General features: G+C 44.0%; 1 protein-coding gene across 1 annotated transcript in view; it reads right to left on the bottom strand.

Annotated features, from left to right (window-relative positions):
• Positions 1 to 17,028, bottom strand: part of ATXN10 (ataxin 10) — a 1,253,568-nt gene extending 1,236,540 nt beyond the window's left edge. Inside the window, exon 1 of the mRNA XM_044087236.1 lies at positions 16,939 to 17,028. Coding sequence (XP_043943171.1) covers positions 16,939 to 16,954 — 16 coding nt within the window. The 5' untranslated portion in view covers positions 16,955 to 17,028. The remainder of the gene's footprint in view (positions 1 to 16,938) is intronic.
• Positions 17,029 to 18,466: the final 1,438 nt, after the last annotated feature.

The raw sequence follows: 18,466 nt of genomic DNA, 5'->3' as shown, positions 1-18,466 counted from the left end.
GTCGTCTTCATCCATGATGTTTTCGATGGAAATTTGGGGATGAGGGATAATGGGGAGGTAAACATAAAGGAGACCAGAGGACCATCGTGGACTAGAGCATCTCTTAGTGATTCACCTTGTGGAGGGGCCAGAGCAAAGAACTTGCTGCACTTGTTGAGGGCAGAAACAAAAAGATTACAGCATGGCTGGACCCATCTATGAGAATTCTTTTCCAAAACTGACTGAGACACCACTCATGATGCATCAAAATGGACCTGCTTAGTATATCTGCAAACAAGCTGGTTTTCCCCAGTATGTGTGTTGCCATAAGAAAGTGACCACAGGAGATTGCGCACGGTCATACTCTAACTGCAAATGGGCAAGATATGCTTCCTCAAGTTTGTTGATATACCAGACTACTGGTATATTGTCTGTATGTATCGCAATCATCCCAGAAACCAGAACATCTTGAAAGGCCTGCAATGCTAGCTAGTAGGACTTCCCTAATTTCCAGGACATTGATGTGCAAGCTGCTATCTTCCAGCGACCATACACATTGGACAGTCCTTCCCAAAAATGCCCCATCCCACCCAATTTGGAAGGCATCTGTGGTGACTGTGGCTTTCTGGCAATGGGGGAACAATGGGGTGACCCTGACAGACTTTTTCTGAATGAAGCCAATAAAGATGACATTCCTTGCAAAGTTTGGAAATCTTGACTGGAGTGCTTTGAGGATGCTGAAGAATAGACCACTGTACTGAAAGGGTCCACTCGCATATGAAATCTGGCTAAAAAAATAGAGTTATCACTGCTGCCATCGACCCTTAGAGTACAAATGCTTGTTAGAAGAAACAAATCTATCTGATTGATTATGCTTAGACAAGCACCTATGAACTCCAGAGTCTGAGTAAGCATAACCTGTGACTTGGTGTAATTGATAATGATGCCCAGTTGATGACATAACTCAAACAAGTAATCTCTTTGCTTGAATCAATACATGCCTGGATGGGGTGATCAGGAGCCAGACGTCTAGGTATGGAAACGCACTGAATCCCAGAAGTCCCATGTGATCCACTACCACAGCTATGCATTTGGTGCACAACCTGGGGGCTGTGGTGAGGCCAAAAGGTGGTGCAGTAAACTGGTAATGGCTGGCTCCCAGTCAGAAGTGCAAGTATATCCTGGAGCACTTGTTCATTTTAATATGATAGCATACATCTTGATATCTATCAAGCGCATCCAGTAGTCCTTTCACAGCAGAGGTAAAACAGGCTGAACTGTGACCATATGGAACTTCGAGTATTTTACATATGGGTTTAGTTGGCTGAGATCCAGAATTGGTCTCAAGTCCCCTATCTTCTTTGGCACTAAAATTAATCTCAAGTAGGTTCCAGATCCTCGATGGTTGGGGGGGGGTCTTTCTGGATATCTCTTCTTTCTAGCAACCTTTCTATTTCCAAGGCTGCTGCTTCTCTCAGGGATGTTATCCACTTTTGCTGAAAGAATTTGGGAAAATGGTATGAAACAACGTCTGAATATAATTTTCTGCAACCAAGTGTCTTGTGTGATGGATGTCCAGGCTTCCCAGTGCAGAGTCAAGCAGCACCCCCATACTGCTTCCAGAGTGCAGTAGTTGGGTAACCTTTCAGGAGCTCTGGTAGGGCTTGTCAGATAAAAAGCATCGCTGAAGCCTTGGTTCTGTGGGGCACCCCTGCCAAGAGGACAGAGTCTTCCATTACAGTTCCCCCATGTGCCCAATGATTCCTGGAAAGACCCATGGGACTTGTACGATCTCTAAGTGGTAGAAAAGCAGATCCTAATGGCAGACTGGGTCTTTACATCATGGTCACTTCTGGTAAGTGTTTCCTTAATTTTGGGAATGAATAAGGATGATCCATCAAAAGGAAAACTGATGAAAAAGGACTTAAAGGGCTCTGCAAAATCACATAAGGTGTATCCAAAAGTGCCTCCTAACTGCAAAGCCTGAACCAGCAGCCCTAGTAGTACCCTCAGCTGCATGAGAGATAAACCTCATGGATGCATCGGAAATGGACTGTAGGGTGACCAGTTGTAAAGAAACTTTTTTCTGGTCCTCCACAGACATGGACCCTGAAAGAGACTGGAAAGCTCCTTGGTCAAATCACTTTGTAGTCTGGTGAAGTGTGCCAAATTGTTCAGCAATCACAGGTCACACAGGCATAAATGCACTTGCCAAACCTGTCAAAGGCCCTGGACTCTCTCAAGTGGATGGACAGATGAGCTCTGTTACATGAGCTCCCTCTTAGTGACTGCCACCACCACCATGGCCTCCATAGGGACTCCCTTGTGACAGTGGGCCCTGTCTTTAGGTGAAACTAAAAATATATCTAACCTCTTAGGTATGGGTTCTGTTCTATCAGGCTCGGCATGAGATAAAGTTGATCAATTCCTCAGCCAGCAGGACCATCCAAGACATAGCCAGGCCAGCTCCAAAAGCCCTCAGAAATACTGACTCCTCTTGGGATGGAGTATTGGAAGACCATCCAGTTCTCTGTTTGTCTCCTTTGGAGAGATCCTGGAACTTCTCAAAGTCATTTGAAGATCTAGGGGAACCCACCCCTTCATCGAAATCTGTGTCTACAGTGACAGATTCCTGAGGGAATACAGGTGCCTCTTTTTGCATATCCTCATCCTAGCGACCTCATCACTGGGATGGTCTGGTGAAGTATCGGAAGTAGGTGTGGAGTCCTGGATGAGGACTGTCTGAAGGCTGTCTCATGATGGCTGTCCTGGTAAAATAGGCATGACAGTCTCAGAGCTTAAACACAACAGCAGGAGAATCAGATTCAAACAGGGTAAGGATGTCCTATCTCTTGGTACACAGAAGACCCTCTCCACAATTTCAAAGGCAGAAGGTCCAGGAGAAACAGCAGCCGGTCACACCAGCATCAAAGCTACCTGTTCCAATCTCCGAATCCTTGTGGATTAATGCCTTCATGAGGGACTGGGAGCCAAGCAGAGCTATCCAATGCCATGGTGCTGAGAGGCAAGGATGGCTCCAACAGCTTCAGAGTCCACCCTAATTCCCCAGAGTCAGCACCAATGCTTTAGCTCTGAGACTCATCCTGCTCAGAAGGCAGAAGAGACGGGTGACTCAGGAGCATGGTCACAATGGAAGAACAGCCTGTCTTCGGATATGACACAGACATGCTTGAAGATCTCAGATCCGAGGGCTCTGAGAAAGGCTGTAGAGGTAGATGCAGCCCTGGTGGAGTGAGGTCTGATCCCCTGGGTGACAGGTTTTCCTTGGTGCTTATAGCAGACATGAATGCAATGGCTTATCCATTTAGAAATGGTTTGCTTTGAAATAGCCTTCCACTCTGCCCCTGCAGCAAATGCCACCAGCAGTTGTTCAGATTTCCTTTGAAGTTTAGTCCTGTCCAAGTAGAATCTAAGTTGTCTGTGCACATCTAAGGAATGCAGTATCCATTCCCCTTTATTCTGTGGATTGGGAAAGAAGGCTAGCAAATGAATGGACTGATTAAGAGCCACACTGGATACCACCCTTGGGCATGAAGGATGGATTGGTTCTGAGGGACAACCTGTCCGCATGAAAGATGATGAAAGGCTCCACTGCCATAAGAGCCTGTAATTCAGTTACCCTTCTAGCTGAAGTGATTGCTAAAAGGAAATCTGTTTTCCAAGAAAGAAATTTTAAGTCTGCAGTAGCAGCTGGCTCAAAAGGAGGTAGAATGAGTTTCTCCAAGACAAAGTTAAGGTTCCAGGCTGAGGTTGGAGCTCTCCTGGGTGGTCTCAAATTTTGGTCCCTCTGAGGAACTGCTTGAGCAGTGGATGAGAGAAGAGAGGAGGTTCCATGTTATAATGAGCTGAAATGGCTGAAGCATGGATTTTAATGGAGGAAAAAGACAGGCCCTTGTGAAGCATCTCAGTTAAGCATTGTAAAATCTGAGGTAAATTGGGCGCTGCTGTGCTCATCCCTTGAGATTGGTTCCAGGCACAGAATCTTTTCCATTTTTCAGCATAAGATTTTCTAGTACTAGGCCATCTTGCCTCTAAAATGATATCCATCACAGATTTGCTGAGGGATGGTAAAGAAGAGATTAAGTAATCAGCCAGGCTGCAAGGTTCAGTGTAAGAAGCTGAGGGTGCAGAATCTGGTTCTCCTGCTGAGACAGCAAGGAAGGAGTCTGAGGCAGGTGCCAGGGAGATCACCATGACACACTGCGTAGGAGGGGGTACCAGTGTTGACGCGGCCAGTCTGGAGCAATCAAAATCATTCTTGGTTTGTCCTGTTTGATTTTTAGTAGTATTTCGGAGAGCAGAGGCAGAGGGGGGAAGGCATAGACTGATAGGTTTTTCCAGCTGAAAGACAGAGCATCCACTTTCCAGGCTTGTTTGTGGGGAGTCCTTGTGCAAAATATGTCCAAATGGTAGTTCTGGGGAGAGGCAAACAGGTCTATATCTGGGCTCCCCCATTTGCTTGTGAACATGTTGAAAATCCTTGGTTCCAGTTTCCACTCATGTGGGTCCATGAGTTTTCTGCTTAGTCCGTCTGCCAGTGTAGTTAAATTTCCTGGCAGGAACTGAGCTTGTAGGTGCACTTGGCAACTCAAAGCTGTGTTCCACAATGCCATGACTAGTCTGCAGAGGGGCTAAGAATGTGAACCCCCTGCTTGTTTTTGTACCACATAACAGTGGTGGTGTTCGTCTTTACCATTAGTTGTCCTGGAAGAATGTGGTCCTTGAAGGCTGTCAGAGCATTCCGTACAGCTAACATTTCTTTTTGATTGATATGCAGGTGCATTTGACTTGGGATCCATTTGGCCTGAATGCACTTCCCTGCCAGGTGAGAACCCCCATGCATAGTCTGATGTGTCTGTTGTTGGGTGTGGGCAGCAGGGGGTGGTGTGAAATGTAGTTCCTTGTTTTGGTGGCAGGCCTCTACCCACCAAAGAAATTCTAGGCGTAGGCAAGGTATGATAGGAATCATTGTTTCTAGGTCTTGAGAATGTTGACACCATAGGCTTTTTAGATAACACTGTAGTTTCCTTATATGCAGTCTTGCATATGGAATTAGAAGAATGCAGGAGGCCATGAACCCCAAGGCTTGCAGTATTTGTCTTGCAGATAGCAGGGTTTTTGTGGCCACTTGTTTGAAGTAGGTTGTCAAATGAATTTGTTTCTCTGGCGTGAGGTAAGCCATCTGGGAAGTTGTATTCAAGCTTGTTCCCAGGAATATAATTTGTTGACAGGGTACCAGGTGTGATTTCTTTTCGTTTATGGTGTACCCCAGACAAGTTAGAACCCTTTGTACAAAGGCCAGATGATTCAAAAGTATGTCCTGGCTTTCTGCCTGAATTAGACAATCATCCGGGTATGGGTATATTTGAAAATTTCTTTGCCTGCAAAATGCAATAACTGGAGCTAGGCACTTTGTGAATACCCTGGGTGCAGTAGATAAGCCAAAGGGCAGTGCAGAGAACTGATTCTATTGTTGCCAACCAGGCATCTTTGCCTAGCATAGGAAGTAATTGGTGAAGAGTCAGCATCTTGAATTTTGGAATCTCCAAAAAGGTGTTTAGAGTAGACAGGTCCAGGATAGGACGCCATGAATTGTCTTTTCTGGGTACCAGGAAAAGTCTCGAGTAGAAACCTTGTCCCTTTTCTTCTTCTGGTACCAGTTGAATAGCCCCCATGCTTGAGAGAGAAAGTACTTGTTTTTGGGCCTCTGCCCACTGATTTGGGGGTAGGTCCGGCCACCCGCTTGGTGTTGGCAATGTGTGGAAATGAAATCTTTATCCCTGGGACACTATATTTAAAACCCATTTGTCCTGGGTAATGAGTTCCCAATTCTTTGCATGAAGAGCATTCTTTCCCCCCAAAGGGGCAGTCAGTTGATAAGTGCTTGGAAAATTTAAAAGGAAGTCATTGAGACAGTGTACCATAGGGGGGAGGAGCCTTATTATTCCCAGATTTGGAAGTGGAGGCCATCCACTGCTTAGTTCCATGTGTCCCCCTGGGACTGAAACTTGGTGTTTTTGCTGTGTCTGGGTTTGACTTGAGAAGACCTGGAAGGGGCTGGAAAGGACCAATTCTTAGAAGGCCACTGCCTACTAAATCTAGGAGGCTGAACTTGTAAAAAAATCTAACAGTTTGCATAGATTTAGCTTCATCTTCCATCTTTTTAAGAACTTCCTCAGCCTTGTTGCCAAACAGGCGGTCCTGATATAAAGGAGCATCCAACAATTTATCTTTAACATGATCAGGCAAAGATTGCTCCTTTAGCCAAACATGCATTCTGAGCACAGACCCAGTAACAGCAGCCCTGCAAGAGGCCTCTAATGAATCAAAACCACATTGCAAAGTATGTTTTCCAACTTGTTCAGCAGAATGCATTAAATCCTGTAATTCTTTATTTGCCACACAGTCAGGAATCAACATCATTTTCTGTTTAAGCAGTCCAATAGCATGTTGCTGATACTTTAATATATGAAACTGGCATTTTAAAGCCCAAATGGCCAAGGTTGCAGAAGTTTAAACCTTCTTACCCCTGCTATCCAGCGCCCTGGAGTCTCTATCAGAAGGGGTAGGATTTTTAGCAGTAGAAGCCTTAATGCCTTTGGGCCCCTGTGAAACAGTCTCTGGATCTGCAAAAGGATTTTTAAAAAGGAACTTGTGGGACTCAGGGACCCTGTAGTATGTCAGGTTTTCTGGGAGCAGAAGGCAGGGAATCAGGGGCCCAACTAGATTCCGAAAAAGCATCAACAATGTCTAGTACAGGAGGAATAGCTAAAGGCCTATGCTGAGGTAAGAGAAGGAAATCCCTAAGCCTATTTTTTGAATGAGAAAAATCCTGGCTTTCCCAGTGGAAATGCTCCCTTAGAGTATGTAAGGTTTCCCCAAAAGAAAAATCCTCAGGAGGGGAAGCAGAGGGAATGGAGTCCTCTGGATCAGAATCTTCATAAGTAGATAAGGGCAAATCCAGATCATCAGAAGAATCAAACAGAATCCTGATCAGAAGATTCATAATCAACTTCAGTCCTAGGCCCCTTAGAAGGGGGGGGGGGGTTGGCTACCCCTGATTAGAGTTATTAGATCTTCAGCCATTCTTATCATTTGTTTTTTAGGCATAGAGGCCTGAGCATCTTGCCTGGGCATCGTTTTTTTAGGCATGGATCAAGATTTAGGCCTAAGTAAAGAAGGAGGTGTTGGTTTAATATGCAAGTTCGTAGGCCTGAATACACCCTCAGAAGCTGGTGCCTGCACAGCGGCTCCAGACCCATCCAAGGTAGAGACATCCGCGGGTTCCATAGTTGAAGCATCTCGCAGCATACCGGTCTCCGAATGGGTCTCAGTAGAGGCCTGAAAATCAGAAGTAGTGGGTATCAGAGGCTGCAAAAGCGCCTCACTGAGTACCGGCGAACTGGTGAATGGCTTAGGAGAAGCGTCATCGGCAGTTTTGGACCTCGACGGCCTGTCACTGTCTTTATCTTTGTGTTTTTTCGGAATCCCGGTAGTCGGATGGCTAACCGATGACATTTATGGATAATTAAACCGAAATATTTAGAGGCGAAAATATACAGACGACAGATAGTGCGCTGATTAAATAAAGCACAAAACTGACAGCAAGGAACGTTGTGGTCAGGGCCTAGGCAAGGAATACAGTACAAATGAAAATCTTTATGAGGTATTTGCTTTCCACAAGTAATGCAATTATTAACTTTTACAGACATCGGTAAGGAGCAAGAAAAGGTTTCCCCAACAGGGTACTTGGCTTTAGTTGAAGACTTCGTTTCTGAAACTCGAAAACCAAAATTTCAGGAGTCAGCAGACTGGCACTTACGAACTGCTTCTGCTTCGGGCACCGCACAGCAAGAAAGACTGATGTAATGGCGTCGGCTGCATGTTTTATACCCCTGACGACCTGAAGTCATGGAAGAAGTGACAGCAACCGACACAGGACCCAAGACTTTGTTAATCAGGCCGACTGAGGGCTACCTGCAAGCAGATAACCCAAATGTAATGAATGCAACAGTGAAATACGAAGAACATGTACAGTTGTGTAGACATACCATAAATGTAGATGTTCGAGTTTATTCACTGTTGCAGTCATCACACTTGGGCTATCTGCCTGCAGGTAGCCCTTACTCGGCCCGAATACCAGAGTCTTGGGATTTCTGAATCAGATGCTGTTGCCTCTTCCATGACGTCAAATCATCAGGGGTATAAAACATGCAGCTGATGCCATTACATCAGTTTTTCTTGCCCCAGATGTCAGGAGTCCCCAAAATATGAAGCAATTACATGGTGTGGAACACCTCCAGTAAAAAGTAAATACCATTGCCATAAGATAAGGCCAAAAAACAGGATAGGCAGAAAATATAGAAAAGTCAGGGGGGGCTTGAGGGAGGGTAAACAGGACTGCAACAGTGACTACACTCGAACATCTACATTTATTTTAAGTGTACACAACTGCACTATGTTCTTCGTGTTTCACTGTTGCAGTCATCAAAATTGGGTCGATTCCCAAAGCTGAGGAAGGGTGAAGGCAGTCAAGAAGTATTAGGGCTGGCTATAACAGGCCTTGTAAGACTTCTGTAGCAAATCCAGCTCTGGAATTAGAAGAGATAGGTAAGTGATAATGCTTGGTGAAGGTGTGTACTGAACTCCAGGTTGCAGCTTCCAAGATGTCCCTGGTAGGGACTCCCCTGAGAAATGCTGTAGAGGTTGAGGTAGCCCTAGTGGAATGGGTTCTGATCCCCTGTGGGGTAGATTTTCCATGGTGCATGTAGCAGAAATGGATAGTGTGCACTATCCATTTGGAGATGGTTTGCTTTGAAATGGCCTTGCCCTCTGCCCCTGTAGCAAAGCTGACTAGCAGCTGGTCAGATTTTCTTAACGGTTTAGTCCTGTCAAGGTAGAACCAAAGCTGTCTGTGCACGTCCAAGGAGTGCAAGATCCTTTCCCCTTTATTCTGAGGATTAGGAAAAAAGGTTGGTAAATGGATGGAATGGTTTAAAGCCACACTGGATACCACCTTGGGCATAAATGATGGGTTAGTCTTGAGGGAAACCCTGTCTGCATGGAAGATAATGAAGGGTTCCACAGCCATAATGGCCTGTAACTCAGACACTCTTCTTGCTGAAGTGATAGCTAGAAGTAAGGCTGTTTTCCAAGAGAGGAATTTTAACTCTGCTGTAGCAGCAGGCTCAAAAGATGGAAGCATGAGCTTCTCTAGTACAAAGTTAAGGTCTCAGGCAGGGGTGGGAGCTCTCCTTGGGGGGTCTTAAATTGTTAGCTCCTCTCTGGAACTGTTTGACCAGAGGTTGAGAGAAGAGGGGTGGCTCAGTATTGTAATGAGCTGAGATGGCAGAGACATGAATCTTAATGGAAGAGAAGGATAGGCCTTTGTGGAGCATCTCTGCTAGATAATTTAGGATTTGAGGCAGGTGGGCATGGTTGTGCCCTTCTCCGGAGACTGGCTCCAAAAACAGTATCTTTTCCACTTTTCTGAAATAGGATTTCCTAGTACTGGGCCTCCTGGCCTCAAGGATGACATCCAGCACCTGTTTGCTGAGGGTTGCTGGTGATGTATTCAGGGAATAAGCCAGGCAGCTAGCTTCAGGGTTTGCAGCTGAGGATGCAAAATCTGGCCCTCCTGCTGGGACAGCAGAGAGGGATCTGATGCAGGTGTCAGGGTGGCACTGTTGTCAGACTGCGTAAAAGTGGGTACCAGTGTTGGCGCATCCAGTCTGGTGCAATAAGGATTGTCCTTGGCCTGTCCTTTCGAGAGGAGGGGCAGAAGGAAAAAGGCATAGATTGAGAGGTTTTCCCATGTAAAGGATAGGGCATCCACTTTCCATGCTTGGCCGTGGGGGAGTTCTATTGAAAAATTTGTTCAAATGATGGTTCTGGGGGGAAGTAAAGAGGTCCACATCTGGTGTCCCCCACCTGTGGATTAGAAGCTTGAATGAATTGGGTTCCAGTTTCCACTCGTGCGGGTCCATTAGATTTCTGCTCAAGTCTGCCAGTGAATTTTGTTTGCCTGGCAGAAATTGAGCTTGCAGGTACACTTCGTTGCTCAAGGCTGTGTTCCACAGAGCCATGGCTAACCTGCAGAATGGGTAGGAATGAGTTCCCCTTGCTTGTTTATGTACCACATGACTGTGGTATTGTCTTGTCTTTATCAAGAGCTGTCCTGGAAGGATAAGGTAGTCAAAGGCTGTCAGAGCATTCTGTACAGCTAATGTTTCTTTTTGATTGATATGCAGGTGCATTTGTCCTGGGCTCCATTTGCCTGCCATGTGAGCCATGCATAGTCTGATGTGTCTATTTGTCAGCGTTTGGGCGGCGGGTGGTTGAGTGAAAACGAGTCCCTTGTTGTGGTTACAGGCCTCTGCCCACCAAAGGAACTCTGTCCTTAGGCAAGGAATGATAGGAATCACTTTTTCCAGGTCCTGAGAATGTTAGCAGCAGAGACATTTTAAGTACCACTGAAGTTTCCTCATATGCAGTCTTGCATATGGAATTAGTAGAATGCATGAGGCCATGAACCCTAGGGGCTTGCAGTATTTTTCTTGCAGATAGCTGGGTTTGGGTGGCCAGTAGTTTGAAGTAATTTGTCAAATAAACCTGCATTTCTGGAGTGAGGAATGCCATCTGGGAAGTTATGTTCAAGCTTGTTCCCAGGAATACAATTTCTTGGCTGGGTACCGGATGCGATTCCTTTTCATTGATGGTATACACCAGAGAAGTTAGGAGTCTCTTTACAAAGGTCAGGTGCTGAAGTAGCAATTCCTGACTGTCCACCTGAATCAGGCAATCATCCAAGTATGGATAAATTTGAATGTTTCTCTGCCTGCAGTATGCAATGGCTGGAGCCAGGCACTTTGTGAATACCCTGAGTGCAGCAGATAAGCCAAAGGAAGTGCAGAGAACTGAAACGTAGACATTTCCTGCAAGATTCCCTTATAGGGATGTGCAGATAAGCTTCTTTTAAATCTAGGGTGTCCAGCCAGGAGTCCTTGGCTAGCATAGGCAGCAGCTGTTTGAGTGTAAGCATTTGAACTCTGGTACCACCAGGAAGGTGTTAAGAATTGGCAGATCCGGGATAGGGCGCCAAGAGTTTTCTTTTCTAGGCAGCAGCTGTTTGAGTGTAAGCATTCTGAACTTTGGTACCACCAGGAAGGTGTTAAGAATTGGCACATCCGGGATAGGGCGCCAAGAGTTTTCTTTTCTGGGCACCAGAAACAGTCTGGAGTAGAAACCCTGTCCCCTTTTACTCTGTTGAAACAGGTTGAATAACCCTGATACTGAGAAGAGAAAGTACTTGCTTTTGGGCTTCTGCCCACTGGTTTGGGAGAAGGTCTGGAAATCCGTTTGGGGTTGGCAGTGAATGGAAGTAGAATCTGTATCCCTGGGATACAGTGTTTAAGACCCAACAGTCCTGGGTAATGTATTCCCAGTTTTTTGCATGCAGGGCGAGTTTTCCTCCTAGGGCTGCAAGTACTTGAGCATGGCTGGGAAGGATGCAGGAGAAGTCATTGTGAACTTTTTCCATAAGAGGGTGGCTTACCACTCCCTGTTTTTGAGGTGGGAGCACTCCATTGTTTAGATCTGTGCATACCCTGAGACTGTAATCTTTGTGGTCTGTTGCCCCTGGGTTTGGACTGAGAAGGCCTGGGAGGGACTGGAAAAGACCAGTTCTTTGAAGGCCAATGCCTACTGAATCTAGGTGGCTGCACCTGTAAGAAATCTTTAACAGTTTGCATAGATTTAGCTTTTTAAGAACTTCTTCCGCTTTTGTGCCAAACAAACATTCTTGATTTAATGGAGCATCTATAATTTTGCTTTGACATGGTCTGGCAAGATTTGTTCCTTCAGCCAAGCATAACTTCTCAGAACAGACCCAGTGACAGCAGCCCTGCAAGATGCTTCTAAGGCATCAAAACCACACTGCAAGGTATGTTTACCAACTTGGTTAGCAGAATGCATCAAAACTCTTGTAAATCTTTATTTTCTGCACAATCAGGAATCAACAACATTTTTTGTTTAATTAATTCCATAATATGCTGCTGGTACTTCAACATGTGAAACTGGCAATTTAAGGCCCTGATGGCAAGAGTTGCAGAGGTATATACCTTCTTACCCCATCTGTCTAAAAACCCTAGAATCCCTGTCCAAAGGGGTAGCGTTTTTGTCTGTAGTAGCCTTAATACCTTTAGGTCCCTGGGAAATGGTCTCTGGATCCACACTGGATTTTTAGAGAGAAATTTGTGAGAGTCGGGTACTCTGTAGTACCCGTCAGGCTTTCTAGGAGCTGGAGATAAAGTATCAGGGTTAAGACTTGATTCCATGCAGACATCATCTATAATATCCAGGACAGGGAGTACAGCTAGTGGCCTGTGCTGAGCCAAGTCTAAAAATTCCCTGAGTCTCTTTTTTGACTGAGGGTAGTCCTGGCATTCCCAGCGGAAATGCTCTCTTAGGGTATGCAAAGTTTCAATGAAAGAAAAGTCCTCTGGAGGGGAGGCAGAGGGAATGGAATCCTCTGCATCTGAATCCTCATAGGTGGATAAGGGTATGTCCTGGTAATCAGAGGGGTCAGAGTCATCGGACTCGTGGTCTGTAGAATCAGAAGGAAAATAAATTCTTTGTCTTTTGGAGGGGGAAGTTTGGCTTACCCTAATTAAAGGAATAAGGTCTTCAGCCATTCTAAGCATTTGTTTGAGGCATGGGAGCTTGAGAATTCACTTTGGTCGTCAGTTTCCTAGGTGTAGTGCGAACTCTGGGCCTGAGAAATTTGGTAGTCTTAGTCAAAAATGAAGTAGTCGCTTTAATATGAACATAGGAAGGCCTGAATACACCCTCAGAAGCCGGTGCCTGCACAGCGGCTCCAGACCCATCTAAGGTAGAGACATCCGTAGGTTCCATAGTCGAAGCATCATCTCGTGGCATACCGGACTCCGAATGGGTCTCAGTAGAGGCCTGCGAATCTGTAGAAGCAGTTATCAGGGGGCTGCAAAAGCACCTCACTGAGTACTGGCAGACCGGCGACTAGCTTAACGGAAGCGTCGTCAGCAGTTTTGGACCTATGCGGTCTGTCTCTGTCTTTATCCTTACTTTTTTTCAGAAGATCGGTAGTCGGATAAGCTTAACAAAGCCATTTTGGAATACGTTGAATGACAGCAAAAGAATTTCGCAACAAAGATAGCCCGACGATGAATAGTTTGGGCTTTGAACAAGGCACAAAACCGACTGCGAGGAACATTGTGATCTGGGCCTAAACAGGTGACGCAGTAAGAATGAAAATCTCTGTGAGATATTTGCTTTCCACAGGCAAGACAATTGTTAACTTTTTCTGACATTGGTTAGAGCAAGAAAAAAGGATCCCCAACGGGGTACTTCGCTTTAGAAGACTTCAGGTTTGAAACTTCAAAAATGAAAATTCCGTGTAGCGGCCGACCAGCACTTGCGAACTGCTTAGGGCTCCCGCACAGTAAGAAAAGCTGATGTAATGGCGTCGGCTGCATGTTTTATACCCCTGATGACCTGATGTCATGGAAGAGGTGAGAGCATCCGACGCAGAAATCCCAAGACTCTGGTATTCGGGCCGACTGAGGGCTACCTCAGGCAGATAATCCAAGTGTGATGACTGCAACAGTGAAACATGAAGAACATCCACTGTTCAGATCAGGGAAGCAGATACACAACATGATGCTGAGAGGACAGCAGGCTCAGAGGTCAGACAGGAGACAAAGTCAGCATTACCCCCACTGAATCTGAGCTCTGAGAAACTTCCTCATCATCCTCAGATAAGCTCCTAGAAGGCCAAAGGGATGAACTAATGGAAGGTGGTCTGGAGGATTGCATAGGTGTCTCTTCTAAGAAGGGTGAATAGAGCCAAAAAGGTACTGAATTCAGTGTGAAAAGTGGAATTTGGATCTGGAGAGATTTGTTACTTGGAAGTAATGGGACCCGAGGTTTAAATCTGATCTAGTTCACTGGGAACTAACTGAAGGCTCAGGAATTGGAGAAGAATGGGGAGAATGGTCAGGGACTTTTTCTTGGACTCCTTTTCTTTTGGAGCAGAGTCCGAGTTCCCTTTGTCAGATTTACTAGATAGGGTTTGAGTCCTAGTCGATGCAAAATCAGAATGTAGTAAGCCTTTTAAAACCAACTTATTCCTCCTATCACTCAATGCACGGGAGTTAGTTCATGAACAAATGGAGCAGCCAACATCCAGGTGGACATCATCCAAACAAACGCACTCCTTGTGGATGTCTGAGTTAGGGATCTTATGCCCACAGGAAATACATTTAGTCCCTGCATGCCCTTAGAAACGGTATGCAATTCTTAAGAAAAGTTTTCTAACTTTTTGAGGAAAGCTTTTTGAGTACCCATCTTCAAAACAGTGCTAACATGTGCTTTTAGTTACAAAGATCAGGCAAAATACAGACAAGGAATAATACTCCCCACAGCAGTAGAAGTTTGCATAGCAGGCAAGTTACACAAATGGAGGAATCATCCATACACAGATTTTAGTCCCTTGGTTTGATCTTCAGTCTTTGGATATCCCTAAAAGAAGAGTGGATGCAATTTCACACTGCAGTCTTTAAAGAAAGCTCATCTATAAAAGGTAATGCACAATGTACCTTACCCTGTTCTTTTCTGGTGATGAAAGAGAAACAAGATTAATATAACAAAAATGTTTTAAGGGAAGGCTAAAACAGCCTTAAAACCCAAAATTAAATTCCATAAAAGCACACCAAGGTAAACATGATGGTCAGTTTTACCAAAACATTATACTACATTTTGAACAATTGGTTCTAACTAGTTAGGAAATAATAATAAAAATATTGATTTGTTAACCAGAAAGGCCAACTGGACACACAATCCCTTTTCTGGGGCAACCCAGGAACAATGTCTGACTAAGAAACTTGTTCGGGGTCACACAATAGGCAAATGAGGGCTGAAAGAATCAACCCTGTACAACAGGAAGTATGACCCATGCCCTTAACCCTCTGCACCAACTGCCAGACTTGCACCACAGGTTAACATTTAGCAATGGAGTGATGTACTGGAAGAAAAACATAAACAAATTAAGTACTGGTCAGTTCCCAAGGCACAACATGAGGGAAGGATATATAGGAGGAGAAATTATAGTACAGCAGGAAGGTGGTGATTATACTTGGGGGATCTGAATCTTCCAAAAGCAGACAGTAATTCTCAACTTCAGGGAGGAGAGTCAGCAAATCAGAGAATTCAGGCTGTGTGCCAACATGCTGGATCAATCTGTAAAACTATCCACTAGATGTTCTAACATCTTTGATCTGAAGGTTTCTGCATCTACCTCCAAATTTTAACAGCTAGTAAACAGCAACAAAGTTAAAACCACTCTGTCTTAAATATACTGGTAAATTGAGGAATAAATCCCATATAAATAAAGTATATAACAAGAGAAGGAATCTAACTGAAAGGTAGTAAAGCAGGTGACTCCTTATTTGCCAACACTGTAGGATCATATTGGAACAAACTTCCCATACACCTGACCACCCTAGGCTCATCTCACCTTTTCAAAAAACAAATAAGAAACCACTTACAAACCCACTGGCTATGCCCATGCTCTAATCCTGACTGAGCTCAGCAATATATTCCCCTATTTCTAATTCCCCCTTTTTTCTCACTCATACTGGTTGTTCTCAACCTTTGATGGTTTCCCTATCCTAACCCACCTGCAATACTCTCTTTCACTTTTTGCTCCTACTAGATGCTATATCTACGCAATTTGTCATCTCTTCTTTTTCAAACTTTTTGCAAATCTACTCTATTTTTATCTCGCTCCTATACTAGTGCTCTGGCAAAAGTTGTTCTATCCCAAATTGTAAATAGTGTACAGTTCATTTAACTCTCTATCTGCCAGCCTATTTCAATTCTTCTCCCTTACAAGTCAGTCGTATTATATTCAATTACTACTAAATAATGTTGCCTCTCCTTTGTTTTTTTCTTGTTATAATACTTCTGCTTTTCACTACACCAATAACAACTTTGTCCTTTATTTGCTTATATGTATGACTGGTTCTGTGTTGAGTGTGATTTTGATTATTTTCTTTTTATTGTAATTTACTAGTCTGTTAATGGAGCTTTTCTCCTCGGGCCTCTGCTGAAAATGGACAATGTATCCAGCCAGACTAGCCCGGTTAACAAATGTAAAATAAAATAAAATAAAATAAAATAGTAAGGAATCTCCATTCTCTTATTTCAGGACTAAACTGAAACAAACAAGGATCTTAAGAATAATATTAGAAAATGTAAAGCATAATACCAGCTCAAGGTCATTACAGATACCAAAAGAATCCAACTTTCTTCGGTTATACCAGGAAATCAAGATATAAAGTCACACAATGCATTCCGCTCATGCAAAACAGTATCACATATTCCAGTCCCAACTACACAGCTAACATGTAAAGCAGACAAATGTCATACTAACTTTACTTCACCTACTCGCATAGTTGGCCCCACTATCCTTACAGATTGGGTTTCCCATGAAATCACCTTGGAATAACACTCAGAATCCCAGTCAAAGGCTAAAAATAATACTTCTATGGGACCAGACATTTATTTTTTTATTTATCCTTTATAACTGGGGTAGTCCCACTAGGCTAGAGCCCAGAGGTAGTATTTCTACTACTAAAGAAATTTGAGCCAGGGCATTTGGGAACTTTCCCTACTCTTTTTGCTAGGTGCCAAGGGATCTTTTACATTAACCTGAGCTACCACTAACTCAACAGACTGGACCTTGGTTTAATGTCTCATCTGAAGGATGACACACTCAGGAGAATAGCACCTGTTATACTGCACTGCAGCCTTCTGCACCAAAAGCTAGTGTGTAACCTGTTGTCCCACTGACATTGCTGAGAACATGAAAAGAAACAAATATTATACAGTTATGTGACATACCAGGTTGTATTCCCATTAGTACGTACTATCTGAGCTTCTACTTAATCTGTTCGGCGTCAGCATGTTCACAACGCTTTGTGCCAGATGCCTGGAGAACCTATGGTTACTTTTCTGCAAAACAAGGTAATTATAGACTCATCAGCTTTACCAGACTTGTATGTAAAGCCATGAAACTTATTACAGAACTCATTACCATGGCACAATTAATTTCTGCAGACATACACAACTTAACAGATGTAGGTCACAACCAGTCTGGCTTGGTGAAGGGCTTCTTTGAAAACTTTACAGAGACTTTGGAAAGTGATCACTTCATGGACATTGACTACCTTGATATGGCTAAGGATTTTGACACTATACACCATGCTGCTATTAAAAAAGTAGAAAACTTAATGGTAACCATTATGTTGCCATCATCCAACAGTTTCCAAGTTGAGAAACCTGCTGGTACCCTTCTGAATGTAAAACTGTAGCTAGTGGGGTACCACAGAGATCAGTACGGCTCTCTCCTGTTTGGTATTTATTTTGCAGATATCTACTCCAATATCCCAGAAGTGTAGCTGACCAAGTTTGCTACTCATTGCAACCTGAACACTTATCTGCTCATCCACTCATACTAACAGCTCCAGCAAGGACCAGAATATGGATACAGCTAGTGTACTGAAAATGATTTCTAGCTAATTGCAAAAAAAAAGTGCAGCATAGCAGTGGGGAAAAAATACTCCCCTCATAGGTTATAAATGGCACTTCTTTTCAGAAAGGCACTATCATAACAGACCTGCTTACTTATGTATTTATTTTTTTTTTATTTATTGCAGTTTGTTAACAGGGGTAGTCCACTGGGCCATATTGAGCCAGTCTTCACTTCAGTGGAGGCCTGGGGAGAAAAGCTCCACAGCAATAGAAAGATTGCACATTACAGAAATACAGTAATATTCAGAAGAGTTATACAATTCAAATAACGAGTTATACTCGCAACGTAACATGTACAGAAAATACATAACATACCTAGACATTATATACTAAGATATTAGCTAATGTTAAGCATTGTCCATGAATGTACCATCAGAAAAAAAAGTGGAGGGAGGGGCGTGTTGGAAAGTTGGGGAGGGTGAGTGGTGCTCCAGTTTCCTCCCACATCCTAAAGACATGCTGTAGGTGGACTGGACACACTAAATTGGCCCTAGGTGGGAGTCCGTGTATGTGTGCGCCTTCTGTGGAAGGTTGGGCACCGGGCTGGCAACTCGACACTATAAGACTCCACTGCCAATAATGAGCGGACAGGTGATCTGCTGTGGTGACCCCTAAAGCCAGAAGAAGAAGAAAAGCTATTCAGTTTATGAAAAAGAAGTTAAAAAGGGATGCTTTTCTAGGGCAGACTTGTCAGGATGTGGCCATGGATTTTCTTTGTTGCTTGGGTTAAGGAGGGAAGAAATGGAATTCTAAAATTTCTTTGGGTTTAGATTGTGGCTGGACTGAAGTTTTGTGCAGTATGTTCGTTTATCCTTATGGACTAGTTTCTTTACCTGGT

This window comes from Protopterus annectens, chromosome 11.part0 (assembly GCF_019279795.1).
Source record: "Protopterus annectens isolate FY-2018-M chromosome 11.part0, PAN1.0, whole genome shotgun sequence".
Lineage (NCBI taxonomy): Eukaryota > Metazoa > Chordata > Ceratodontiformes > Protopteridae > Protopterus > Protopterus annectens.
This window is presented reverse-complemented; position numbering and strand designations above follow the sequence as displayed.